The 27,986-nt window shown below is 63.2% G+C and overlaps 1 protein-coding gene across 1 annotated transcript; it reads right to left on the bottom strand.

Moving 5' to 3' along the window:
- Positions 1–385: 385 nt before the first annotated feature.
- LOC142025271 (T-cell-interacting, activating receptor on myeloid cells protein 1-like) lies at positions 386–23,471 on the bottom strand. The gene is made up of 12 exons (XM_075017896.1): positions 21,969–23,471; positions 19,505–19,701; positions 18,775–18,810; positions 17,784–18,074; positions 15,500–15,790; positions 13,400–13,521; positions 7,746–7,839; positions 6,803–6,838; positions 5,811–6,101; positions 2,062–2,127; positions 1,384–1,515; positions 386–438 (listed from the first exon to the last, which is right to left on the bottom strand). Exons 2-12 carry the CDS (start codon positions 19,533–19,535, stop codon positions 386–388), a joined length of 1,443 nt encoding a protein of 480 aa, XP_074873997.1. The 5' UTR covers positions 19,536–19,701; positions 21,969–23,471.
- Positions 23,472–27,986: the final 4,515 nt, after the last annotated feature.

Here is a 27,986-nt window from a genome sequence, read left to right as displayed (position 1 = left end):
GGCCCTGCTCCGTGTGGGCGGAGCCCCCACAAGCTCCTCCTTCCCCAAGGGTCCTGTCCCCACCCCCGGTAGCCACTCGGATGTGTTACTCACAGACAGGGTCTTGCTGAGCCGGTGCCTCTGATGCCCCCACGGGGTTATTGCTAAAGGAGAGAAAAGCCCCGTGTAAATGTCATAGCCCCCACCTGCAGGGAGAGTCCCCAAGACACCCAGAGAACGCCCCATCCTGCCACACACTGTGTCCTGTAACCTGGCTCCCCCACCCACTAGACCCCTGTCCTGCCCCAGAGCTGCAGACAGAACCCAGGAGCTCTGGCTCCCAGCCCCCTGCCAGAGCTGGGGAGAGAACGAAGAGGTGCCACATGGGAGGGGTCACAGCTTCCCCTCATTGCCTGCTCACGTGGTACATCCAGGTCCCCTCGTTGTGGAGGGGCTGCGCTGGACAGGGAGAGGCAGAGGCTGGAGCAGAGGGGCTGTCGGGAGGGGTTGGCACAAGGTGAACTGCTCTGGAGTTGTGCCACCCCTGTGCCCAGATCTCTGCTCTAACCACTAGCGCCCACTCCCCACACTAGGGAGACAACTCAGGAGTCCTGGCTCCCAGCCCCCCCAACTCTAACCACTAGACTCCCCTCCTCTCCCAGAACTGGCGACAGGCCCCAGGCCCCAGGCAGGTCGATGGGAGGGGCAGAGCCGGGTTCCTACCTGCTTGGTGTCGGTGCGGCTCCTTTTCCTGCAGAGAGACACAAACCAGAAACCCCCCATGAGCCAATTGGGATCCCTGGTACCAGCGCCTGCCATGCACCCCAGCAGTGGGGGAGGGGGGTCCCCTCTGCTGCTGCTGCTGAGCCTGGATCCCGGGGGGGTGGGGACTGCCAGAGGGGTGGCACAACATGGAGCATGTGCTGGGGGAGGAGCAGATTAACCTGGGGGTGGGGGGTTCCCTGTCCCCGGTCCTCCCTCGACAGTGACTTATAACAAACTTGAGGTAGGTCGGCTCCCCAGCTCCTGAGAGTCGCAGGCTCTTTAGAGAGGGGCCTTCACTGGCGCTTAGATGCAGCCACCTCTGGGGTAGGACCCCTCACCCATCTGTGTCACGTGGCCACCTCTGGGCAGGGACACCCGTCTGCAAAGGGATTTCTTGAGCAGCGCCCCCTGCTGGGTCCCCTCCTGCAGCCCAGCGCCCCCTGCTGGGTCCCTGCCCCGCTCCCTGCAGCCCAGAGCCCCATAATGCCACCTTGTGGCACTGGGGCCAATGCTGACTGCCAGGGGCGAGCACCCCCCACCCAGCCCCAGCTTTCTCTGCAGTCCCCCATCCAAGCCGTGACCCCGTCCTGCCCTGCTTAGCGGCCGGTTTAACCCTTCCCTCGCCGTTGGGGCACTTACTGGCTCGGGTTCTAACGATGACGCAGATGGAGGCCACGAGGAGGAGGAGGAGGAGGACGGTGGCAGCCACGACGCTCACCCCAGTGATGAGGGGGCTGCTCAGACCTGGAAGCGTCTGAGGTCCCGATCTCTCTAGGGAACAGTAGCAGCCCTGAGTGCCGGGAGCAGCTGGTCTCTGCCCCTGCCCCGGGTGGCGCCCAAGGGGCTGGGACACCGCAGGGCAGGGGCAGCAGCAGGTTCTGTGGGGAGGGTGTTGGGGGCCGGGGAACCAAGCGGGGTCAGCGCAAGCAAGGTGCTGGGGGCGCTGGGCTGCCGGGCAGGGGCTCAGCAGGGGGCGCTCTCCCGCCAGTCAGTGCTGGCCCTGGTACTCCAGTGCAGCACTAGGGGGCGCTGTTCGGCCACACCAGGCCACACCCCCACAGGCCAAGGGGCCCATCTAGCCCGGTATCGCGCCTGCCAGGCTGGCAGCTTCGCAGGGACCTCCAGGGCACCCTAAGGGCACTGAGGGGCCCAGCTGCCCCAGAGGGAGCCTCTGGCTGCCCAGCACAGGCGAGCTTATGTGTGAACAGGAGCAGGTTGTCGCTGCCCCTGTGAACAGCCGCCACCCCTCCTGCCCGCACCACTGCGAGAAGCTGCCCCATAACTGGGGGCTCAGTAGATTCACTCCCATCCTGGTACCTGGCCTTGCGCTGCTCAGGTGGGTGGGAGCCAGAGCCGCTCCAGGCTGGGTGGGGTCAGTTCTCTCTGCAGGAATAGAACCAGCATCTATTGGGACCGGGGCTAAGCCACACGCTCAGAGGTTGCCCCATAGCCCCTGCAACCAGCAGTGGCTCAGCCACTGGGCTGACAGGGCCCATGCCCAGGAGAGCCCCACTCTCTGCTAGCAGTTGCTAAGAGAGCCCCCTCCCACCCGCCATCCCTGGCAGGAGCCCCCTGGCCCAACTCTGGTCTCCAGCAAACACACAGGGCAGGCGGAGGCTAGAAGCAGAAGTAGGGGGGTCCTCGTGCCAGGACTGGGGCGCTCTCACTTCCTGCACTGTCTGAGGGCGGGGGGGGCAGCCTGTGGGGGGGGGAACACACAAAGCTTCTCCCATCTGGGGCTGCAGCAGGGGGGCTCGCGGGGAGGGGAGGAAAGTAGCAAATGGGCTGCAGTGGGGGGATGGAACGGGGAAGGGCTGTGGATAGCACAGAGGCGCTCCCCTGGGAAAGGACAGAAAGGGGAGGGGCTGTGGGTGGGGCCACAGTGGAGAGGGCCCCCCTGCACTCTGCATCCACGTGTACCCCAGCCCCCTGCTCTGAGCCCAGGGCTGTCTGGGGCACGAGACCCAGGGTAACCCCCCCCCAATGCTGCATACCCCGTCCCTTCCCCACCCTGACCCCCTCCCCGACCAGCCTGGCCGGGCATTACCTGGGGCAGGGCAGCAGGGGTAACTTCCCCTCCATGCACGCAGGTGGCTCAGGCCACAGCCTGCTCAGTTCTGCCGGCCTGCACCTTCTCAGCCGGCTGAGCCACGGGCGGCTGGGAGTACAGGTGGCTTCCCACTGCCGCGCAGAAGTGGGGCTCGGCAGGCCGGGAGGCCAGGGTGGAGTGGATGCCGGGAGATTGCAGGCAGGGGGGTGAGGGGAGGTGACCCCCTCTGCTGCCCCCGCTGGCCCAGGTAATCTTCCTCTGCCCGTCCACAGCCCACTTGGGGTGCCTAGAGCTGCGCCCCCAAAGTGTGGGACTGGGGGGTCTGCGCCACCTCACCCTATGGATGGGACAAGCTCTGCCTGAGCCCTCCTTGCACACCCCGCCCCGGAATCCAGCACCACCCCCAGCCACCCCCAGGCCATGCACTGAGCTCCCACGCCCTAGCACCTGCCTACTCCTGCATGTCGCACAGCCCCATTTCCTGCCCCGAGCCCCCACACCCACCCCAGCCCCCCCAGCCTGACATTTCTTCCAGGTATGTGGTACCCCAAACCCCTGTCCCCCGGTGCAACACAACAGGGCCTGGAGGACATTTAAGTAACTTTCACATTCGGGGCACAGCCTGGTGCTGAGCGTCCCATTGGTGCTGGGCCCCCCAGGGGTGTGTCTGGGGGCAGGGCTGGGAGTGGGGAGGCAGAGCCGGGCCCCTCACCTCTTACCACCAGCTCCACTGGGTTGCTGGGCAGTGAGGTGAGGAAGGGCTCTACTCGGGGCCGGTAAGTGCAGCTGTAGCTCCCTCCGTGCTGCCAGCCCACGGGGCGGATGTGGAACTCGGCCTTGTCCCCAGCAAAGTCCATGCTTTGCGGAGGGGTCGGATCTCCAGCCTTGTGCAGGAAGAAGTTCACGTCCCACCGCGGCCCCTGGCACTGGATGGTGATGTCTGCCCCTGGGGCAGTGACCCGAGAAGGGCTCAGAGAGACGGAGGGTTTGGGCAGGCTGGGGTCTGTGCACGGGAGACAGGCAGTGAGAGCCAGACCAGGCACCCACCCAGCCCTGACCTTCCCAGGCAGCCCCAGCCACAGGCAGGTCCAGGGCCCCAGAGAGACATTGTCTCCCAGATCCCAGAGTCGCCTGACCCAGAATCCCAGCCCTAGAGCTGGTCCCAGCCCCACAGACACAGACCTGCGGCTGCCGAGTTCTTGGGATCCTCCTGTACCGTGTGCGGCCCCTGCCTCATTCACTGTGTCCACCCTCCAGACACAGCGCGACTCGTGGGCTGGTCCTTGGTGCCCGGCACGGCAGGGAATGAGCCCCACACAGGAAGGGAGTCATCCTCCAGCCCCTCGCAGACAGGGGGGTTGTTATCCCCATTATAACTGGGACAAACTGAGGCACAGAGAGATTCACTTTCCTTAATGAGCTCTGCTGGGAGCACCCAATACAATGGGGCTCTGCTCACGGCTGAGGCCCTGCGCACTCCCACAGCACAAGGCACCAGCACGAGTGAGGCCAGAAGGAGCAGACGCTCTGGTTTGTGGGCGCTCAGCTTGGGACAGTGAAGCCCCCCCCGACTTTTGGCGGGACAGTTTTGAACCCTGTGACATGCTCCCGTCACACAGGGACTGGGCGGCATCTCCTGGCTCCCAGCCCGGTGCTGAAACCACCACATCACTGCTTCTCCTGCAGCCCCTGCCTCATTCAGCTCCGCCCGGGCACTGCCTGGGGCAGGGGCTGGAGCACACTGGGGACGGGATCCCACAATTAAATAGCAACTCCTGGTTCAGGCACACCAGGGCGGTCTTAGAGCACCCGGCCCACCCCAGCGCTCTGGGGCTCCTGCTGCCACGGGCAGGGAAACCCCCAGTGGCTCAATCTGTGCTCCCGGGCTCGGCATCCCCTCTGCTGGGCCCAGGGCAGAGCCCGGATCTGAGTGTCCCAGCGGGTCTGAGCTCTGCTGTGAGTGGCGCTGGGAAGGGGAGGCAGCTCCAGGCCCCTCACCTCCCGCCACCGGCTCCCGGGCATCGCTGGGTAGGACACGGTGAGCAGCTCTGATGTGCCGTGACAGGAGCAGCTGTAGCCCCCGCCCTGCTCTCGGCACACGGGGCTGACAGCGAACACGGCCTCAACCCCGGCTGAATCCACGCGGGCAAAATGGCCCCCTCGGTCTCCAGCAAGAACCGCCGGCCCCGGCCCTGGCCCCAACACCAGCACCGGATAGTCACAGCCGCCCTTGGGACACCCCCCGCTGGGGCTCAGGGAGGTGCCGGGTTCGGGGTCGCTGGGCGCTGCAGCGGGACGCAGACAGGCCGCGAGTCGCAGGCCCCGTCGCTCAGCCCTGGGGTCCGTCCTCGCCACATGGCCTCAGCAGGGTCAGACCTGGCGGCCCTGGGGCTGGGCTCCCGGACACCTTCCCACAGGGGCCCAGAGCTCCCCTGAGCCCTCAGCTGCCAGCGTGAGACGGGGCACAACCCAGCTGCCGGGCCAGAGCTCTGCTCCCCAGCACTGACAGGACAGTGCAGCCTGGGGTCCCTTCACGCCCTGGTTTCCCCTCTGGGAGGGCTGGGAGCCAGGACACCTGGTTCTCCCGCCAGCTCTGGGAGAGGGCAGTGGGGGCTAGTGGTTAGAGTGGGAGAGGTGCTGCCTGGGGGTCAACCCTTCCCGTCTCCGTCCCAGTGCCACCGCTGATGTGTCGGGGCCTGTGCAGCCCTGTCCTGTCCCGTGAGGTTTATAAACGTCGGCTTCCTCCTCGCCCCACGACAGATGTGGGGCCAGGGAATGCCCCTCCCCCACTGTGCAGCTCCCCCTAGGGCAGGGATCCCACCTGCACCCTGAATCACCACCTGCTGCTACATCCACCTTGCAGGGAGCCCCCAGTGCCTCGGTCCCTGCTCCACAGTCGGGGTCCCAGTTGCTGGGCCCAGGGCGAGCCTGGCTCTGAGCATCCCAGCGGTGCAGAGCTCCCTGTGGGGCTGGCTGGGTGTGGGGCTGGAAGCAGAGACATGGGGCCGACCCCCACCTGCTACGATGATCTCGATGGGGTCGCTCAGGTGTGACCAGCGAGTCGGGTCTGTTATGGGGCAATATTCACAGGTGTAGCTCCCTCCGTCTGCCCGGCCGACGCTGGGGAAGGGAAACTCAGCCACATTCCCATGAGGCGCTTCCTGCACCCTCCGGGTCGTGTTCCCAGCTTTATGCAGGTAGAACTCACACCCGTAGTGCTGACTCTGACACTGGATGGTGACGCTCTCGCCGAGCGCCACCACCCTGCTGGGCCTCACCCAGATGAGGGGTTTGGCAAATTCCCGCCCTGCTTTCAACAAGAGACAGGAGTTAACAGGGAGACACAACACCCCCCTCACCCCCCAATTCAGCCTGCCCGTCACACGGGCACCTGGGAGCTGCCCCTGCCAGTGCTGGCACTGCCGGCCTATGGGCTGAGGCTGAGGCTGAGGCTGGGGCTGGGACACACCCAGACGTAGCTCAGGACCCGGCTGCAGGGGAGATCACCTGGCCCCCACGGCCCCACCTGAGGCCGGCCTGGGAGCCTGAGATGTGGCGCATCCAAGCTCTGCCCCCTGCCAGCCATGGGGCTGGGAACAGAGTCTGACCAGCAGGTGTCACATCACCCCACCTTTCCCCCGGCCTTGCACATGGGGGCTGGGCGTGTGGGGGAGCTTCGGGGGGCTGGAGCCCAGTGACCCTGTGGGCCCCGGTGGCGTCTGCGGGAGCTGAAATAAAGCCATGTGCTGGCCAGCGCCCACCCCACCCCCCTCCCCGCAGCCTGGGGGCCGGACGTGGAACCAGAGGGCGGTTTGAATCCCAGCTGCTCCCTCACACCCCAGCCCCTCGTTACTGCACTGGGGCAGGTGGGGGAGGAGGAGGAGGCCGGGTCTGAGCTCACAGGGGAGTTGGGCTGAGGTGGGGGGAAGGTTCAAGGCTCAGGTCCTGTTATCCCCACCCCCTGGCAGCCCCCTCCCATCCTTGACCTCCCCAGAGACAGACACTCACCTCCCCACGACTGGCAGTGCCCGGCCAGCCAGAAGCCTGCAGAGGAGACATATCGTTAGTGGGCAGATCCCAGACCAATTAAAGCCCCCACCATGCTCTCACTTCCCCCACGTGGGCACACGCCCTGGTCTCAGTTCCCCCCCCAGGCACACGCCCTGGTCTCGGATCCCCCCCCAGGCACACGCCCTGGTCTCAGATCCCCCCCAGGCACACGCCCTGGTCTTGGATCCCCCCCCCGGCCACACGCCCTGGTCTCAGATCCCCCCCTGGGCACACACCCTGAGCTCGGATCCCCCCCGGGCACACACCCTGGTCTCAGATCCCCCCCAGGCACACGCCCTGGTCTTGGATCCCCCCCCCCGGCCACACGTCCTGGTCTCGGATCCCCCCCGGGCACACGCCTTGGTCTCAGATCCCCCCCTGGGCACACGCCCTGAGCTCGGATCCCCCCCGGCCACACGCCCTGGTCTCGGATCCCCCCCAGGCACACGCCCTGGTCTCAGATCCGCCCCCTGGCCACACGCCCTGGTCTCAGATCCCCCCCTGGGTACATGCCCTGGTCTCGGATCCCCCCCGGGCACACGCCCTGGTCTCAGATCCCCCCCGGCACATGCCCTGGTCTCGGATCCCCCCCGGGCACACGCCTTGGTCTCAGATCCCCCCTGGGCACACGCCCTGAGCTCGGATCCCCCCCGGCCACACGCCCTGGTCTCGGATCCCCCCCGGGCACACGCCCTGGTCTCAGATCCGCCCCCTGGCCACACGCCCTGGTCTCAGATCCCCCCCTGGGTACATGCCCTGGTCTCGGATCCCCCCCGGGCACACGCCCTGGTCTCGGATCCCCCCCGGCACACGCCCTGGTCTCAGATCCCCCCCCGGGCACACGCCCTGGTCTCAGATCCCCCCCGGGCACACGCACACCCTGGCTGGGCCTGGTACTCACTGACACAGAGGAGGGCGAGAGCAGATGCCATGACGGGGCAGTGCTGGGGTCCCTCAGTGCTGCCACCAGCCCCCAGGGCCCAGCTCCACGCAGCCTAAGGCCCAAGCGCGAGCGGAACAAGGAACTGCTCTGGGAGCTGCTGCGCTCGGCCCCTTTCTTCCCCATCAGGTGGTTTCTCTGCAATCTCCAGGCCACATCTAGCAAAGTCACAGGACAAGGCCAGCTCCCCGCAGTGCCCAGAAACCACACCCCCTCCCACAGCTGCCTGGCCCCCACTGCATCACCTGCCAGACCACACGGGAGCTGCCCAGCCTGGCTCCAGCTGGGAACGGGGGCATCTCTGGAGGGGTCAAGAGGTGCCCAGCCTGGCCCCATCCCCACCCCTGAGCAACTCTCTCCCACCCAGCGGGGCAGAGATTCCTTCCTGACCCGGCTGGGCCCAGCCCCTGCCCTGGTGCATGAGGGTGGAGGGACCTGGCCGAGCTCCTGCCCAGGTTGTCTTGCTGCAGAAGCTCCTCTTAGCTGAACGGCTGGAAGAATGAGGAGCGCGGGGCGTGCCTGGGGCTCGGGAATTCTGGGCCCCACCAGGAGTGCAGGGAGACGGATACATTAGACCCTGAGCTGGTGAAGGAGAAGCTCTAACACCCCACAAGGGGAAGTCTGCCCGGGCCCAGCGCTTGCTTGGTGCTGCCTGGGAACCTCAGCGTGAACCTACTTCCTCGGCAGCTGCCCTGTGACGTGCCCTGCTCTGGGAGGGCAGTGGGGCCTAGTGGTTGGAGTGGAGGGAGGGGGCAGGGAGCCAGCACTGCAGGGTTCTCCCCCCGGCTCTGGCAGGGGATTGGGTCTAGTGGTTAAAGACACAGACTAGAGGTGTCCCCATCCCCTGGCAGCCGGTCAGAGCTCACAGCAGCCCAGGGCTGAGCAGAGTTTCCGGTGCCGACCTCAGGATATTGCACCAGAGATGGGGGAGGGGAGCCGACAGCCCCACAGAAAGGGGAGGGGCAAGTTCACGGGGCAGAGCTGACAAGAAGCTGCCCACACGGCTGATGCCCCAACATTGGACCCCAGCCCTTCCCCCCCCCGATGTATATACTCTGTACCTCTCCCATCCCCATCCCATGTCCCTTCACTCCCATTTTGACCCCTCCCCTGTTCCATCCCCACAGCCCCGTCTGGCTCCCTCCTGGCTTCCCCCTCCCATCCCATCCCCTTCCCCCTCATTCCAACCCCCCACCAACCCTTCACCCCAAGCCCAGACGCTGTGCCCACTCCTACCCCACAACCCCCGCCCGGCCCTCCTTCTCCTTGGCCATCACTCCATAACCAGCGGGACGTCTTCGTTCACCCGCCTCCAGGCCTCCACGTTACTTTCCCAGAACAAAATTCACCCAGTTCTGGGCTGGGAAATATTCACAGGATCCCTGCAGAGGGTGGACGGATCTCTGACGTGCTACGCTGGGAGGAGAAGAACCATCGGCCTCACAACATCTCCCGGCACACAAGGAAGGATTTGAAAACTGGACAACCAACAAGCCCTGGGGAGCAGGTGGAGGCTGAGCATGTGCCCTGCAGACAGCTGGGCAGCGACGCTAGAGGCTGTCCCATCACAGGGTTTCTGGGCACAGCTAAGGAAATCAATCCAGGGGACCTTTGCTTAAAACCGGCCCACTGGCAGCCCCAGGCTGGGATTTCCTTCTCACTAAGGCAAATCCAATCAGCCACAAAGGTACCTCTGCCAGCTCCACTGGCCAGCCAGAAGCCGCACAGGCAAATCCACAGACTTCCCAGCTGCTGTACCAGCCCAGACAAACAGCCCCGAACAAAGGTGATCAGTTCTTAAACCACTTTCACCAACTCAACACCACACAGATTCTTCCAGGCCCCAAAGCGTCCAGTCGCCGTCCCCCGTCACCATATACTTGGATCTCACCCAAATCACCACACTCGCCAATCCTTCACATCTAGACATCTAAAGCTTTAGTTACAAAGCAAGAAAGAGCAGAGTTAGAGGGAAAGATCGTTACAGCGATACTTTACATACATCAATTACAGCTGGGGATGCAGGCCAGCGGTGTTATCTGCTGCTTCTTGAAAGTCTCTGAAAGTCCAGCCCATGGGGGTAAAATTCCAGGATACACAGTTTTAATTACTGGAGAATTTTAGCTCCGGCCAGCTGGGGTCAGCGTGCTGGAACATGGATCCTCGGAAGGGGAACCAATCAAAGAATGAAAGACAAAAGTCCAAAATGGATGCAGCCAGGACCACCCCCTCGTGTTTTCTTGCGTTGCTCCTTCCCAAAGGCCCTTCAGAATCAACGTCATCTCACCCAGGTGATCCGCTGTGGCAAAAGGCCATTGGATGCTGGTTTTCCCAGCACCTCAGTCGTACACGTGGCAGGCGGCAGCCGGGGCTGGGCAGCTGATTTCCATCCCATCCTTTAGCCCAGTCACCTGACCGGTGGGCAGCATTCCATTGACAAGTCCCACATTTCCGAGACGTGGATTCGAACGTCTGAGCCTTGGCTGAGCCCAGGATCCGGGCTGGGGAGGCGATTCCAGCCCCCAGTGGGTGCTCTTGGCAATGAATAGTCCGAATACAGCTACACAGCTCAAATCATAACTTCACCTCCCAACATGATACAGACACGCAAGCGGCACACACAGATTCAGGGCATCTTCAGATTTCATTAGACACCTGTAATGGGGTTCAGGGCTCCCGAGCACTGCACCCCAATTGCAGGCAGGAGTGAATCTCACTCAGCAGGTAGAATGGGAAGTTTGTTAGTCGATAGACGCCCAGCTCAGCACAGAGGTGTCAGTGCAGCCGGCAGAGACAGTCATTCCAACCCATCCTCGGGAGAGGAGGCCCGAGGGGTGCCCCCATCTGGGGTCTAGCCCCCCGGAGCACAGGCTGGCTGCTGTCCAACTCTCCCCCCAGCTCCTACTGCCTCTCTGACTCAATCCAGCTGGGCTCCTGCCCACTCTTGGTTCAGGGACAGAGGTGTTACCTGCCAGCTTGGGTTACAGAGAGCAGGGGGTGGCCCTGTTAGCTGCTAGGTCTGTCACACACACATCCACCCCCCGCTACATCACATCACCTCACTCAGCCCTCTGAGCCCCTGGGTAGGCGCCCGCAGATACAATGGGCCCATGAAACAGCTTCCGTATCCGATAGGAAAGTCCCATCGAGTGACAGAGGCTAATGGTTCCAGGTCTGCAACCATAAAGAGCTTATTGCAGCGAGCAGGTTCAACTGGGGCCCAGAGACGCACGGTTTGTGTTCTGCACCAAACCACACGGGTGGACGGAATTCAACGCGTGGATCTACCGACCCCTTCGTCCTCCTGGCCAGCGACAGAAACCCTGATATTCCCCCGCAAAAATTAGCAATTGGTTCTTTGCACCTGATTTCCACCCTTCTCTGCTGCCGTAGCAACAAACACTGGGAAATTCCTGGGAAATACTAAGTACAATCAAACCTGAAAACAAAGGGCCCAAACGCCCCCAAAAGAGCGGGAGGAGGGACGGCCCGTCCCTTGTTTTCTCCGTCACGTGTGACCCTCCCTCTCAGGTCACTGATCTCTGCTCTCCCGCTTCTCCATGTGGTGGCCCAGAGGTCACCGCTGTGGGGGCCCTGACAGGACCCTTCCCTGTCCAACGATGGGAGCCGGTCGCCTGCATGCGGGTGCTCCCCCGTCTCTTGTGCTGGCTCTGCCCAAGTAGCCCAGGCAGCAGACTCAGTGAGCCCCCAAGGACCACCAGGTCCCCGCCGCTAACACCCGCAGGCGCCTTGCAATGGACTCAGCTCAGCCAGCGACCGAGATCTGCCACTGCCCCCAGGGTGACATTCCACACACAGGGACAAACAAGCTGCTCATCAATCCTGACGTAGCAGGGTGCCGCCCTAGGACGTACCTGGATACTCCATTGCCTTGTACACGGGGGTCGAGCGCTATCTATCGTGCTGCCGGTCTAGACCCTGTCCTGCACCCGGGGCGCTTTGTTCCTGTTAGGTGGGGGGAGTGTTGGTTCCCAGGCGTTTCCTCCCGGGATGTTCTGGTCCCCCCTGGAAGGTTCGTCCTCCTCTCCCTGGTCCCGTGCCGGATTCTTGGAGACAGGCCTGCCTCCTGCTCACAGTTGCCCTTGGCTCTGCATTTGGCCACTGTGGCCGAGGCCTCGCGCCTGGCCTGGGACACATGGGCTTACGTTCCAGCCCCTCATCTTACTAACGCCTCTTGCCCAGCCCAGGCCATGGGCTCTGTCTGTGGACAGTCGGGCTGGACTGATCCCGTCTCTCTGTTCCCCAAAATTCCCCCCAAACGTTCATCTGTCCAGGGTCTCCTGCCGCTGCTGGAACTTCTCACTTGCCTCCTTCGGCTGCACCCAGCCAGGGGCCGTTGGGGGCTCCGTTAGCCCAGCTGCCCTGCGGGGGAGAGGAGATTTGGGGGTGGGGGAGAGGGAAGCTGTGATGGGGTTCGGGGTCCCCCTGCACTGCACCCCGTCCGCTGGCAGGAGTGACACTCACTCAGCAGGTACAACAGGAGGTTTATTAAGCAACAGATGCCCAGTTTCTCACAGAAGCGACCGTACAGCAGCCAGAGACAGTCCTTCCAACCCGTCCTGGGGAGAAGACCCCGAGGGGTTCCCCTCTGGGGTGTAGCTTTCCCCCTCCTCCGGCTGGCTTCTTCCAGCTCTCTCTTTCCCTAGCCTCAAACTGCCGCCCCCGATTCAAAAAACAGCTCGGCTCCTCCCTCCTCTTTGTTCAGGCAGAGGTGTTACCTGCCAGTTGTAGCCCCAGGGTCATCCTTAGCCACTGGGAGCTGCTGCTTGCCTCAGACATCCAGCCTGACTCACACATGCACTCCCCCCCCTCCATCACAGAAGCTCTGGGGTTTGTACAATAGCAATGCAGGGCAGGGGAGGGATAGGGAGAAAGGGGGAGGAAAAAGGGGCTGGGGGCCCCACTGGGTAGAAAGGAGGGGGCAGTGAGTGTTCTTATTCCAGTGCTAAGGCCACACGGGTTGGGGGTCTCTGTCCCCAGGCACTGGGAGGGGGCTGGGACTCTGCAGTGGGGGAGCTCGGGGCTGGGTGGTGACCCCTGGAGCTCCTAGGGGGTAAAACTACCCAGTCACCTGTAGCGCTGGGGCCAGACACCCCCTGCCCAGACGGCTCAGGATGGCCAGGAGGTGAGGGTGGGTCTCTGTGGGGAGGAAGCTGTAATGGGGCTTGGACTTGCCGGGAACCCCCACGCAGTCACTGGCTGTGAAGGGGAGGAAGCAGGAAGAGGGGGTGCCCGCCCTAAGGAAAGGGAGGGGGGAAGGAATTAGTTTTGGGGTGTGCAGCATAGGCCTGGCTCCTCCCCTGGCGCCCGAGATTGGTGATCCTGGTGCCAGAGCCTCAACCGGGAGGTGTGGCTGTCGGGTTGGGAGCTGTTGGAGCAGATTCCCCAAGGCAGGGCTCTTGGGGGCCTCGGGATCTTCCCCGCCCCGCGAGGGGCAGCAGCTCGTCCCTCGGGGAGATTCCCTTTTCCGCACGGCCGGATCCAGGCTCCTGGGTGTGCAGAGAGATGGTGGTTAGAGGGGACCATGTCGTCCTGGGCCCAGCCCCTGGGGGGAGCCAGGGATACAGGAGGGGGGGTCATCTCACCTAGGGCACCCCCCTCAGGCAGCTGCAATAGGCCTCAGCCAGGATCAGCCCCAGGATGAGCAGGACCCCGGCGCTCAGCACCAGGCGGGCGATGTTGGTGTGGGTGAAATCTGGGCGAGCCGTGGGGACTGCTGCAGGGGGGAAGGGGAGAGTCACTCAGTGGCTGGGACAGGGAGAGCAGCAGCTGGTGCTGACCTGGGAGCAGAGCTCCCAAACCTCATCCGGCAGGTCCGGCCCAGCCCCACTGGGGTCTCCCAGTGCCTCACCCCCTGGGGGAGGCTGCGACCTCCTGCCCTGGGAGGTGTCATGGAACGGGGGGGCCCTGCGCCTCACCCGCCGTCGGACGTGACTCACTTGGCCGGGGGAACAGGAGGTGATCAGGCGACAGGGACGCAGTGGGGGACAGATTTCTCAGCACAGAACGCAGAAGCCCTCAGTGCCGTCCATCCTGGGGAGAGGGGCCCGGAGGGGGTCCCTGAGCCAGGCCCTGGCCCTGCCCCTTCCTCCCCAGCCAGCCCAGCCTGCGCCTCTCCAAGCTTCCCAGTTCAAAACCAAACAGCCAGGCCCCTCCGTTGCCCTGCGTGCCACTTCCCAAGCCGAAGAAGTCACCTGGCAGCCCCCCTCCCAGGCACAGGGCAGGGAGCCCCTGGCCATTGTGTACCCGTGAGAAGTTATCACACCCGAAACTCTCATCACCAGCTGTGCATTGACACCGTGCCTGGGGAAACTGAGGCTCCACAGCGAGTCACTGTGGGGTCTTACCTGGCAAAGCCCATTGCCAAATACACACGTTTGGTAGCCCCCGAGGTGCTACAGGATGGCTGCTTCTTTGCACAGGACAATAGGAAACTTGTAGCCCAACCAGGGCAATAAACCCCCACCATCCCCCCTTTGCCAGAGGGGGTTCGCCTCAGCTGCCCTGCCCTGCCCTGCCCTGCCCTGCACCCCCGGCACCCCTGTGTGCTCCCCACAGGCACCTCTGCCCAGCCTGTCTGCTGCACAGGGAGCCCATCCCCGGGGTATCTCGGCTGCTGCCAGACGCAGCCAGGTCACGTGCGCAGGGGGAGCCTGGGAGGTCGCCCCCTGATCCCCCACACACCCTGCAGTGCCCAGGGCCCAGCCACAGGCAGCAGAACCTCTAAGTGGGGGAAGTGTTGGGGGGCCCCTGATGTCCCAGTGTGGGCGGGGCAAGCAAGAGCAGAGGGAATTCTGGGTAATAAGAGGCTCTTTCCCACCAAACCTCATTACCCAACATATACAATTGCTAGCCTGGAAGGTGCTACAGGGCAACTTGCTCTCCCACACCGGGGCGCTGTGCAGCCCTCGGGGGCGGAGTTCTTACCCCAGGACCCGGACACCAGCTGGGACCAGTTTGATATCCTGGACCCACAGATCCTGTCCCCACACTGTTCCCCAGTAGCTTCCAGGCACTCATGACCGGGAAGGAGAAGTCTGGGGGGGCTGGTGAGGAGGGGGGGAATTGTCACTCCCCTTGTTGTCTGGGTCCCAAACGCCAGGAGCCACCGGAGTCCTTCCACCCAGCCAGCCCCGTGGGCAGTTCTTTGGGCACCAGGAGCTGTTTCCAGGGCTGATTCAATGGGGATTCCCCCAGCTCCCAGCCCCAGCACCTGGGCCCACACTGCTCAGGTGGGTGGGAGCCAGTGCCGCTCCAGGCTGGGTTGGGTCAGTTCTCTCTGTGGGAACAGAACCAGCATCTGTCAGGGCAGAGATGGGACCAGAACAGAGACTCAGCCATCGGCCCCCAGGACTGCATCCTCCCGGTCATTCCCCTGGGCGAGGTCAGGACCCCAGGGCTGGGGACGGTGCTGCCTTGGCCCAATTCCTCAGCGCGTCCCCAGAGAGGGGGCAGCCCAAGAGGACTGTCTGCCGCGGGATAGGCCCCCAGCTCTGCAGCTCCCTCCTGCCCAGAGCCCCAACCACGAGCAGCTGCTGCTCCCCACTAGCTAGGCTACCCCTGTGACCCCGTCCCAGCACCCCTCTGCCAGTCCCACCTGCAGCCTGGTGCTGAGCGTCCCATTGGTGCTGGGCCCCCCAGGGGTGTGTCTGGGGGCAGGGCTGGGAGTGGGGACGCAGAGCCGGGCCCCTCACCTCTTACCACCAGCTCCACTGGGTTGCTGGGCAGTGAGGTGAGGAAGGGCTCTACTCGGGGCCGGTAAGTGCAGCTGTAGCTCCCTCCGTGCTGCCGGCCCACGGGGCGGATGTGGAACTCGGCCTTGTCCCCAGGACGGTCCGTGATTCGCTGCGGGGTCGGGTCTCCAGCCTTGTGCAGGAAGAAGTTCACCTCCCACTGCGGCCCCTGGCACTGGATGGTGACGTCTGCCCCTGGGGCAGTGACCCGAGAGGGGCTCAGAGAGACGGAGGGTCTGGGCAGGCTGGGGTCTGCGCACGGGAGACAGGCAGTGAGAGCCAGACCAGGCACCCACCCAGCCCTGACCTTCCCAGGCAGCCCCAGCCACAGGCAGGTCCAGGGCCCCAGAGAGACATTGTCTCCCAGATCCCAGAGTCGCCTGACCCAGAATCCCAGCCCTAGAGCTGGTCCCAGCCCCACAGACACAGACCTGCAGCTGCAGAGTTCTTGGGATCCTCCTGTACCGTGTGCAGCCCCTGCCTCATTCACTGTGTCCACCCTCCAGACACAGCGCGACTCGTGGGCTGGTCCTTGGTGCCCGGCACGGCAGGGAATGAGCCCCACACAGGAAGGGAGTCATCCTCCAGCCCCTCGCAGACAGGGGGGTTGTTATCCCCATTATAACTGGGACAAACTGAGGCACAGAGAGATTCACTTTCCTTAATGAGCTCTGCTGGGAGCACCCAATACAATGGGGCTCTGCTCACGGCTGGGGCCCTGCGCACTCCCACAGCACAAGGCACCAGCACGAGTGAGGCCAGAAGGAGCAGACGCTCTGGTTTGTGGGCGCTCAGCTTGGGACAGTGAAGCCCCCCTCCACTTTTGGAGAGACAGTTTTGAACCCTGTGACATGCTCCTGTCACACAGGGACCCGGCGACTGGGCCGCATCTCCTGGCTCCCAGCCCGGTGCTGTAACCACCACATCACTGCTTCTCCTGCAGCCCCTGCCTCATTCAGCTCCGCCCGGGCACTGCCTGGGGCAGGGGCTGGAGCACACTGGGGACGGGATCCCACAATTAAATAGCAACTCCTGGTTCAGGCACACCAGGGCAGTGTTAGAGCACCCGGCCCACCCCAGCACTCTGGGGCTCCTGCTCCCACGGGCCGGGAAACCCCCAGTGACTCAATCTGTGCTCCCGGACTCGGCATCCCCTCTGCTGGGCCCAGGGCAGAGCCCGGATCTGAGTGTCCCAGCGGGTCTGAGCTCTGCTGTGAGTGGCGCTGGGAAGGGGAGGCAGATCCAGGCCCCTCACCTCCCGCCACCAGCTCCCGGGCGTCACTGGGTAGGACACGGTGAGCGGCTCTGATGTGCCGTGACAGGAGCAGCTGTAGCCCCCGCCCTGCTCTCGGCACACGGGGCTGACAGCGAACACGGCCTCAACCCCGGCCGAATCCATGCGGGCAAAATGGCCCCCTCGGTCTCCAGCACGAACCGCCAGCCCCAGCCCCAGCACCAGCACCGGATAGTCACAGCCGCCCTAGGGACACCCCCCGCTGGGGCTCAGGGAGGTGCCGGGTTCGGGGTCGCTGGGCGCTGCAGTGGGATGCAGACAGGCCGCGAGTCGCAGGCCCCGTCGCTCAGCCCTGGGGTCCATCCTCGCCACATGGCCTCAGCAGGGTCAGACCTGGCGGCCCTGGGGCTGGGCTCCCGGACACCTTCCCACAGGGGCCCAGAGCTCCCCTGAGCCCTCAGCTGCCAGCGTGAGACAGGGCACAACCCAGCTGCCGGGCCAGAGCTCTGCTCCCCAGCACTGACAGGACAGTGCAGCCTGGGGTCCCTTCACGCCCTGGTTTCCCCTCTGGGAGGGCTGGGAGCCAGGACACCTGGTTCTCCCGCCAGCTCTGGGAGAGGGTAGTGGGGGCTAGTGGTTAGAGTAGGAGAGGTGCTGCCTGGGGGTCAACCCTTCCCGTTCCATCCCAGTGCCACCGCTGATGTGTCGGGGCCTGTGCAGCCCTGTCCCGTCCCGTGAGGTTTATAACTGTCAGCTTCCCCATCGCCCCACGACAGATGTGGGGCCAGGGAATGCCCCTCCCCCACTGTGCAGCTCCCCCTAGGGCAGGGATCCCCCCAGTGAACCGCCACCTGCTGCTACATCCACCTTGCAGGGAGCCCCCAGTGCCTCGGTCCCTGCTCCACAGTCGGGGTCCCAGTTGCTGGGCCCAGGGCGAGCCTGGCTCTGAGCATCCCAGCGGTGCAGAGCTCCCTGTGGGGCTGGAAGCAGAGACACGGGGCCGACCCCCACCTGCTACGATGATCTCGATGGGGTCGCTCAGGTGTGACCAGCGATTCCATTCTGTTATGGGGTGATAGTCGCAGGTGTAGCTCCCTCCGTCTGCCCGGCCGACGCTGGGGAAGGGAAACTCAGCCACATTCCCATGAGGCGCTTCCTGCACCCTCGGGGTCGTGTTCCCAGCTTTACGCAGGTAGAACTCACACCTGTAGTGCTGACTCTGACAGTGGATGGTGACGCTCTCGCCGAGCGCCACCACCCTGCTGGGCCTCACCCAGATGAGGGGTTTGGCAAATTCCCGCCCTGCTTTCAACAAGAGACAGGAGTTAACAGGGAGACACAACACCCCCCTCACCCCCCAATTCAGCCTGCCCGTCACACGGGCACCTGGGAGCTGCCCCTGCCAGTGCTGGCACTGCCGGCCTATGGGCTGAGGCTGAGGCTGAGGCTGAGGCTGGGACACACCCAGACGTAGCTCAGGACCCGGCTGCAGGGGAGATCACCTGGCCCCCACGGCCCCACCTGAGGCCGGCCTGGGAGCCTGAGCTGTGGCGCATCCAAGCTCTGCCCCCTGCCAGCCATGGGGCTGGGAACAGAGTCTGACCAGCAGGTGTCACATCACCCCACCTCTCCCCCGGCCTTGCACATGGGGGCTGGGCGTGTGGGGGAGCTTCGGGGGGCTGGAGCCCAGTGCCCTGTGGGCCCCGGTGGCGTCTGCAGGAGCTGAAATAAAGCCATGTGCTGGCCAGCACCCACCCCACCCCCCTCCCCGCAGCCTGGGGGCCGGACGTGGAACCAGAGGGCGGTTTGAATCCCAGCTGCTCCCTCACACCCCAGCCCCTCGTTACTGCACTGGGGCGGGTGGGGGAGGAGGAGGAGGCCGGGTCTGAGCTCACAGGGGAGTTGGGCTGAGGTGGGGGGAAGGTTCAAGGCTCAGGTCCTGTTATTCCCACCCCCTGGCAGCCCCCTCCCATCCTTGACCTCCCCAGAGACAGACACTCACCTCCCCACGACTGGCAGTGCCCGGCCAGCCAGAAGCCTGCAGAGGAGACACATCGTTAGTGGGCAGATCCCAGACCAATTAAAGCCCCCACCATGCTCTCACTTCCCCCACGTGGGCACACGCCCTGGTCTCAGATCCCCCCCCAGGCACACGCCCTGGTCTCGGATCCCCACCAGGCACACGCCCTGGTCTCAGATCCCCCCCAGGCACACGCCCTGGTCTTGGATCCCCCCCCCGGCCACACGCCCTGGTCTCGGATCCCCCCCGGGCACATGCCCTGGTCTCATATCCACCCCCCGGCCACACGCCCTGGTCTCAGATCCCCCCCTGGGCACACACCCTGAGCTCGGATCCCCCCCGGGCACACACCCTGGTCTCAGATCCCCCCCAGGCACACGCCCTGGTCTTGGATCCCCCCCCCGGCCACACGTCCTGGTCTCGGATCCCCCCCGGGCACACGCCTTGGTCTCAGATCCCCCCCTGGGCACACGCCCTGAGCTCGGATCCCCCCCGGCCACACGCCCTGGTCTCGGATCCCCCCCGGGCACACGCCCTGGTCTCAGATCCGCCCCCTGGCCACACGCCCTGGTCTCAGATCCCCCCCTGGGTACATGCCCTGGTCTCGGATCCCCCCCGGGCACACGCCCTGGTCTCAGATCCCCCCCGGCACACGCCCTGGTCTCAGATCCCCCCCGGGTACACACACACCCTGGCTGGGCCTGGTACTCACTGACACAGAGGAGGGCGAGAGCAGATGCCATGATGGGGCAGTGCTGGGGTCCCTCAGTGCTGCCACCAGCCCCCAGGGCCCAGCTCCACGCAGCCTAAGGCCCAAGCCCGAGCGGAACAAGGAACTGCTCTGGGAGCTGCTGCGCTCGGCCCCTTTCTTCCCCATCAGGTGGTTTCTCTGCAATCTCCAGGCCACATCTAGCAAAGTCACAGGACAAGGCCAGCTCCCCGCAGTGCCCAGAAACCACACCCCCTCCCACAGCTGCCTGGCCCCCACTGCATCACCTGCCAGACCACACGGGAGCTGCCCAGCCTGGCTCCAGCTGGGAACGGGGGCATCTCTGGAGGGGTCAAGAGGTGCCCAGCCTGGCCCCATCCCCACCCCAGCAACCCTCTCCCACCCAGCAGGGCAGAGATTCCTTCCTGACCCGGCTGGGCCCAGCCCCTGCCCTGGTGCATGAGGGTGGAGGGACCTGGCCGAGCTCCTGCCCAGGTCGTCTCGCTGCAGAAGCTCCTCTTAGCTGAACGGCTGGAAGAATGAGGAGCGCGGGGCGTGCCTGGGGCTTGGGAATTCTGGGCCCCACCAGGAGTGCAGGGAGACGGATACGTTAGACCCTGAGCTGGTGAATGACAAGCTCTAACACCCCCCAAGGGGAAGTCTGCCCAGGCCCAGCGCTTGCTTGGTGCTGCCTGGGAACCTCAGCGTGAACCTACTTCCTCAGCAGCTGCCCTGTGACGTGCCCTGCTCTGGGAGGGCAGTGGGGCCTAGTGGTTGGAGTGGAGGGAGGGGGCAGGGAGCCAGCACTGCAGGGTTCTCCCCCCGGCTCTGGCAGGGGATTGGGTCTAGTGGTTAAAGACACAGACTAGAGGTGTCCCCGTCCCCAGCCCATCCCCTGGCAGCCGGTCAGAGCCCGGCCAGAGCTCACAGCAGCCCAGGGCTGAGCAGAGTTTCCGGTGCCAACCTCAGGATATTGCACCAGAGATGGGGGAGGGGAGCCGACAGCCCCACAGAAAGGGGAGGGGCAAGTTCACGGGGGCAACACTGGCCCCCAGCCCTTCCCCCGACAAATACACATTGTTCCTCTCAGCCCCCACCCCTATTTTGCCCCCAGCACCTGGAGTTCCCTTACTGCCCCCCCAGCCCCTTGTCCTTTCTACGCCCCTTTCACCCCACCCCCACCCCTTTGGGCCCCCTCACAGCCTCTCCCCTGTTCACAACCCCGACACCCCCCTCTCCTGTGTCCCCTCACGTCCCGGCCACGGCTCCCTTCACCCCCATTGGTTCCCCTCCCCTGTCCTGCCCCCCCAGACCCCCGCCCCCGCCTTGCCCTGCTCTGCCCCAAGCCATGGCCGTCATCTCCCACCCCCCTCCATGGCAGACACCCCCAGCTGTCCTCAGTTAACATGGCCGCCCGCCCGCGCCTGGCTAAGACGGCGGCTGCCTCAGCCTGCCAACCCGCGGCACGCGTGCCAGGACCGGCTCGCGCTCGGCCCCGCCCTGCGGCAGAGGAGCCACAGCCCCGATCCAGGCTGAGTCGCAGGCTCTGCGCATGCGCCGTTCCCTCACTCCCCGCTCCCGCCACCTGGAGCGGGGCACGTGCTAGGTGGGGGCTGGGGCTGGGGCTGCCGCCAGGTCTGGGGGTGCAGCTGCCGCAGGGCGCCCCGCTCCGGCGAGCTCCCGGGGCTGCAGGCAGCTGGTCTCTTCCTGCGTCCTCCGCCATCACTCTCTCACCTGCCTCAACGTCTCCATGGGCCGAACCCGCGCTGGGCAGCGAACCCCGCTCCCTTGGGCCACGGCTCCCCCCCTCTGCCTCCGGGACTCAGCCGGCAGGGCAATGGGCCCCCAGCCCCGAGCTGAGTCCCCCTTGCGCCATGGGGGTCTCGGTGCTTATAACAGCTGGTTTTCGGTGGGGGCTGTGAGCCAGGACTCCTGGGCTCTCCCCATCTGTGAGAGGGGAGTTGGGGCTAGTGGTTAGAGCGGGGGAGGTTGGCTGCTAAGACACCTGGGTTCTCTCCCTGACTTGGGGTGGGGAGGGGAGTCCTGTGGGTTAGAGCAGGAGGCCTGGGAGCCAGGGACTGCAGCATGGGGCCTACCCCCTGGGGGGCACCTCTCAGCTGACCCCAAGGGAGAGAATCCCCCCAGCCTTTCTCCAGTGTGGGGAGAGGGATCACACTCCCAGACCTGTTCAGCTGCTGACCTCTCTCTAGCAGGCTTGGGGAGGGTGTGTTTTCAGTGGGAGTTCAGATCTGTGCCAAGCAGCCCCCCCCGCAACTTGCCCTGGGTTGCACCCCACAAATAACTATCCCATGCCCCTGGGGAGTAGGTGCTGCCACCCTGGCTAGCGATAACCCTCTCCCACCACTAGGCGGTGGTGCAGGCTGACCAGGAGTTCACCTGAAAACCTGAGCCAGATTCCAGTGGGTCTCACCCCTGAAAGCTCATTACTAATAAATAAAATTGTTACCCCGTAAGGTGCTACAGGGTGCCCTGGTGCTCCCTCTGAGATATCCATCACGAGTTCACCCGTTTGGGGCCTCCAGCTACGAGTCCTTTTCTTTTCCCCCTGGGGAAATCTTTGCTAACAACGCTGCCATTTCCAGTTCTGCGGGCAACCAGCTGGCCAGCCAAAGCTGCGTTTGCCAGCCCTAGAGCTGCAAAAATCCTAACTCGCCGCTCCCGAAATAATCCCACAAAATAATCAGCCCTGCTCTGAGATCATGAGACGGCTTTGCAAAATACCGAGAGTAGCATCCAAACCAGGGAGCGTGGCCTTCCTCACCAGGAGCTCGTTTTCCACACTGTGCGCATGGCTGCAACGGAAACCATAGCCCTGCTCTTAAAAACTCCTCTCCCAAACAACGGCGAGGCACTTAAGAACCTCGCAGACCGGACTTTCACTTCACGGGTGCGGTTGGTAAGAGCCCTGGGAGCTGTTAAAAATTGGGCCAGGGGTTACAAAGGCCTGATAAGGGTTTACAACGAGTGTCTGGGGCTTGAAGAACTCTTTGCGGCTGGTTTGAAAATCACCAAAGCGGTTTCAAAATGGCGAGAGTTGTTTAACCATCACAGGGACTGGTAGGAATTTGGGACTTGTCTGACGTGTTTAAAATCCTCAAGGCTGGTTTTTGGAACAGCCGCAGGTGGGCTTAAAACCAGCGACGCTGGCGGGAAGGTCAGGAGATCAGCTTCTGAACTGGGAGCACGTTTCAAAAATGGCAAAATGGTCTCCAAATCGCAGGAGACTTCTGGAAAATCGGGGCCTTTTCATTTGCCTTTGGGTTGTTTTTTACATTGATTTTGGTTTTGGGCTGTTCTTTCTTCCCTTCTCCACTTGCCAATGTTCCTGCTCCACCAGGAACGCTGGACAATGCCTGGCTTGGAAGGGTGCTGGAGCGTGTCCGATGCTCCCTTGAGGCCAAAAGGCAGGACCAGGAAGTTGACGAACCTTGGGGTGGGGAAGGCCAACTTTGCCCTGGCCTCTGGGTCTGAAGGCACCTGCCAAAAGCCTTGGGTGAGATCCACAGCAGTGAAGAACTGCCCCCCGCCACACTAGTGTAGAATCTCATCAGCCCCAGGCATGGGGTACACATCAGGCACGGTGGTGGCCCCCACACAGCCAGCACCAGCATCTCCCTGGCCCAGTACAGCTTCAGCAGGCTGGCAGGGTGCGCTCAGCGGCTGTGGGCTGGGTTGGACAGCTCCATTACAGAGTTCACCTCATTCACCTGTCTCCGAGGACCTCGAAGGGGCCGTCCCAGGCCACTTGCACCTTGTTCGGCCTCACGGGGGTGAGAAGCGTCACCTGGTCCCCAGTGGCGTAGGAGCAGGCACAGGTGGAGCAGTCGTACCAGACTTCCTGCTTCTGTGCCCTGGACAGGCCCATGAGCTCAGCCAGCTTCTCCCGGACAGTCCATACATACTCCACCATCAACCCTCCATCCGGAGAGGCCTTCCCCTCCCACGCATCTGTGATGGAGCTGGAGGAGTGCATGTGTGAGTCAGACTGGGTGTGCATGAGACAGGCAGAGCAGCTCCCAACAGCTAAGGATGACCCCTGGGGATGTAACCTAAGCTGGCAGGTAACACCTCTGACCTGAACAAAGAGCAGGGAGGAGCAGAGGGGGGTTTGAATCAGAGGTGGCAGTTAGAAGCTGGGGGGAGAGGGAGCTGGAAGGCAGCCAGCCTGGCGAGGAGGGAAGCTACACCCCAGAGAGGCCCCCCTCGGGCTCCTCTCCCCAGGACGGGTTGGAATGACTGTCTCTGATTGCTGCACTGGCTCTTCTGTAAGATACTGGGCCTCTGTCGCCTAATAAACTTCCTGTTCTACCTGCTGAGTGAGAGTCACCCCTGCCTGCAGATGGGGTGCAGAGCTTGGGGACCCCTGAGCCCCATCACAGCATCCCTCAGCAGGTCCAGGGGCCCCTTCACACTCTTCCTGGACAGCAATGCCCTCAGGGAAAAGCCTGTGATCCCTGGGGCACCTTCCTGAATGTGAACAGCAGAGGGGGACGTACTGGCCCCGGACCTGAGGGTGCAGGTTCCTAACAGTTTTCAGCATCTCCTTTGGGGGCCCACTGATCCCCTCTGCACCAGCCCTTTGTTCTGAGGGCGCTAGGCCCTGGTGTGCCAGACCCACACTTCTCCTGCAAGCATCGCGGCAGGGCTGACACAAGGTAGGACCCCTGGTCAGTAAGGACCTCTTTGGGGAACCCCACTCTATTGAAAAGGGTCAGCAGGGCGTCTGCCACCTTGTCGGCCTCAACAGAGGACAGAGCCACCATCTCCTGGCAGCATGAGGTGAAATCCACCACTCGCAGGCTGTATTTCTGCGCAGATCAGGTCGCTTTGCTGAGGTGCCCTGTTATGTCCATCACCATCTCCTGGAAAGGTCCCCGTGATGGAAAGGGACCTCAAGGCTGCTCTGTATTTGTCCCAGGCCTTCCCCACCCTCCGGCAGGAGTCACAGGACCTGCAGTGCTGTTGGGCCGTGTCAAAGACCACAGGCCAGTACAAGTTTGCAGCAGTGTCTGTCGGGTACCCCAGATTCCCTGCTGCCCTGAAAAGGGAACGTTGTGGGCCAGGTACAACAGCCTGCGGTGGTATCTCTGGGGAACCACCAGCTGCCTCCTGACCTCCCAAGGTTCAGGTTGCCCCATTGCCGGTATGGAATCCCTTCTCCTACAGGCACCTCTCCCTGCAGCCCTCCCATAGCACCTCCCTGGGGAGATGACTGCACCCCTCAACTCTCCCCACGGGGTCAGGTCTGCCTCAGGCATGAGCAGATCTGGGGCTCACCACCTTGGGTCCTGCCAGTGTCACCTCCCTGCCCACATCCCAGAACCCCTGGACTGTCCTTCCTCACCTCAGTGGGGCTGATGGTCCCCTGGGGGCTGTCTGGTGCTCACTGGCAGTCTGAGTACAGGCACTCCAGGGCTGTTGCCCCGCCTGGCCTGGGGGTCCCCTCCCCCAGCACAGCCCAGTCCACTGCTCCCCACTGGCCTGGCAGTGTCTCCTCTGGATGGGTTCCCCCCAAGCTGACACTCTGAGGGCACTGGCTGGCTGCTGCTTCCTTCAGTCTCTGGCACTGCGCTGCCTTGTGCCCCTTCCACTGGTCCCTCAAGTGCCAAGGGGGCTGCAGGGGAAGTCGGCCTGCGCCATTGTTCAGGGGCACCCCTGCACCAGGCTTCCTAGAGTCCAACCTTCGAGGTGTGGGTGGGGATGGATAGATAGATGGATATAGGGGTGGATGGGGATAGATAGATGGGGTAGAGGGGTGGGGATGGATGGATGGATAGAGCAGTGGGTAGGTGAGAATGGATGGATGGACAGAGGGGATGGATGGATATGGGGTCGGTGGGGATAGATAGATAGATGGGGGGTGGGGATGGATGGATGGACAGATAAATAGAGGGGGAGGGCGGCTGGGTGGGTGGTGATGGATGGATTAATGGATATGGGGCTTGGTGGGGACAGACAGATAGATGGACAGATTGATAGATGATAGATTCCTCCTCTCCCCCCTTGCACAAGCGGATTAGGGAGCAGGTGACTTTCGCATCCTTGTTGTCCTCCATCCCCCGTCCTTCCCTTTCTACGCTCTCTCCACCCCACACGCAGCACCTTGCCTTACTGGCAGAAATCGCTTGAGCTCAGCAAAAGGGAAATGTGCTGCCAAGCCCTGTGCTGAGGTTGTAATGGGAGCTTAGAGGGTGGGGAGCAGGAGTATATGTGTGTGTGTGTGTGTGTTTATGTGGTCTGCACATTATGTGTGGGGTGTGATTTCTGTTGGCATCTGTAGTTGTGTGCAGCTCCTTGACTGTAGGTTTGTGCATGTGTCAGTTGGTGTTGGGTAGGGAGATTTATGGCTGTGTTGTGTGTAGGTGTGATAGTTGTGCAGATGTGTGTGTGTGTGTTGGCTGGTGGGCCCAGTGCATTTATGGCTTCCTTGTGGACTTGTGTCAGTGTGTGAGCATGAGTGTGTATGTGTATTTGCAGAAATCTATGTGTGGGGTGTATTTATAGCCATGTTGTGTGTTTGTGTAGATCACAGGAGAGAGTTCTTTATGGCTTTGTTGTGTATCTGCTGTGTGTTTGTGTAGCTCTCTCTGTGTGGCGTAGTTAGTGGTTGTTGTGTGTTTGTGTAGATCTCTCTGTGTGATGTAGTTTAGTGGTTGTGTTTGCGTAGCTGTTTGTGAGGTGCGTGTTGGGTAGATTGGGGTGTGTTTGTGCCTATTGTCTGGACAGATATGTGTGTAGCTCTGTGGGGGGGATTGTGTGTCACAGGAGGGGGCTGTATAAGGCTGTGTTGTGTAGATGTTTGTGTGGTGGTAGATGTGTCGGGGAAGGGTACATATGACTTTGTTGTCTGTTGGTGAAGGCCTGTGGGGGCGGGGCGCTGTGGTTTGTATTTGTGTAGATCTGTGTGTAGCGTTGTGTGTTGTGTAAATCTGGGAGGAGTACATGACTGTACGGCATTCACAGGTTGTGTAGATCTGTGAGGGTGACTATGGCTGAGGTGGGTGGCTGTTTGCAGTTGTGTGTGTTGGTTGTGTGTTGTGTAGAGCTGTGGGGATGTCTGTGGCTTTGTGGGGTCATGCTGCGTGACAGACCAGTATGTGCAGCTGAGAAGTGAGGGGTGGAGATCCCTGGGCAGGCAGACGTCGGTGTATCTTTCTCTCTCTCTCTGTGTCTCTCTCTCACACACACACACACACACACACACACACACAGTTCTGCTCCCATGCTCTTGGGGGGATGTGATGCTGCCAAGGGGGCACACAAGGGGGGTGCCCAGCCCAGGGAGGTTGCAGGGGTGCCCAACGGGGGGGCAGAAGGCTGTGAGGGGGTACGCAGGAAGGGGGGGTGATGACATCAGCCTGCGCAAAGCCAGCTGTTCCCTCTCTCATTCTCATGCCAAGCCGCACCTGCTGCCTTGCAGGGCCCGGCTGGGTCTGCCAAGAGCGATGGCCTGGCGGGGCCCCTCCCCCAGCCCTGAGGCACGCAGTCCCCCCCCCCCACCGCCCCAAGACTCCAGGAGTCCTGGCACCCAGCGCCCCCCAGCTCTAACCACCAGACCCCACTCCCCTACCAGAGCCAGGGAGCGGAGCAGGAGTCCTGCCTGCCAGTCCACCCTCCTGGCCTGGGTGGGAGGGGCGGGGGGCCGAGCCGGGCCCTGCTGGCCACTCAGACTGGGGATGCAGCTGAGCCCCCTGTTTTGGAACACAGGGTGTAACTGGAGAACCAGAGTGGCCCAGAATAACTCGGCCATGTCCTCACTGTGCGGGTACCTCATGTCCCCTCTGCTGGCCTGGCCTGCCCACGGCCTTCCCCCCAAACTCCTCCCTGCCCCCACCCAGCCCCCCTGGGGTCCCCAACCTCTTCCTGGCTCCCCAAACCTAACCCTACCCCCCAACTCACCCCAGCTCACCCCTGGGGACCCTGAACCTCCTGCCCTGAATGTAGCTCAGTTTCCTTTATCCAGACTTTCAGCAGCAGATGGAAACAACATGCTGCCAGGTGGGAGCCAGTGCCCCCTGGAGGGGACAGGTCCTGCCCCATTCCCTAACCCCTGAGCCAGCCAGGCCCCGCCCCATGGCACTCCCACCTTCCCTTCCCCATTAACTCTATCGGTTCCTCAATGCTTTCACCCAAGTCACCCTCAAGCTTCCACCAGGCAACCATCTCCTCCCCTCCCAGAACCCACAACCCACTCAAACGCGTTTGCTCCACACGGCTGAGTTGTGCTGCCTGCAGCGAGTGGGACAAGCTCAGGTGTCACGCCGAGGCTGCCCCCGATTGTGCACGTCCCCCCAGCGGCAGGTGTGCCCTCGGGCCAGAGCTGAACTAAGTTACACAGCTCCAGCTATGGGCACTGTGCAGCTGCAGGAGAAGTAACTTCGTTCCCACGGTGAGGGGTGGGCCGGAGAACCTCTTTGTGAGCCCATGGCGTAGTGGGGTCGACGGGAACGCGAGCAGCAGTCAA

This window comes from Carettochelys insculpta, chromosome 22 (assembly GCF_033958435.1).
Source record: "Carettochelys insculpta isolate YL-2023 chromosome 22, ASM3395843v1, whole genome shotgun sequence".
NCBI lineage: Eukaryota > Metazoa > Chordata > Testudines > Carettochelyidae > Carettochelys > Carettochelys insculpta.
Note: the sequence above shows the minus strand (reverse complement) of the source record. Positions and strands in the feature narration are given on the sequence as shown.

Excerpts from the sequence above, each read along its gene's own strand:
- LOC142025271 (XM_075017896.1), bottom strand. The coding sequence starts at position 19,535 with ATGGCATCTGCTCTCGCCCTCCTCTGTGTCA. Across the intron at positions 7,840-13,399 it reads ATTGCAGCTGCCTGAGGGGG|GCTGCGTGGAGCTGGGCCCT; the intron begins GTGCCCTAGGTG and ends CTTGGGCCTTAG. Across the intron at positions 6,102-6,802 it reads GCACTGCCAGTCGTGGGGAG|GGCGGGAATTTGCCAAACCC; the intron begins GTGAGTGTCTGT and ends TGTTGAAAGCAG.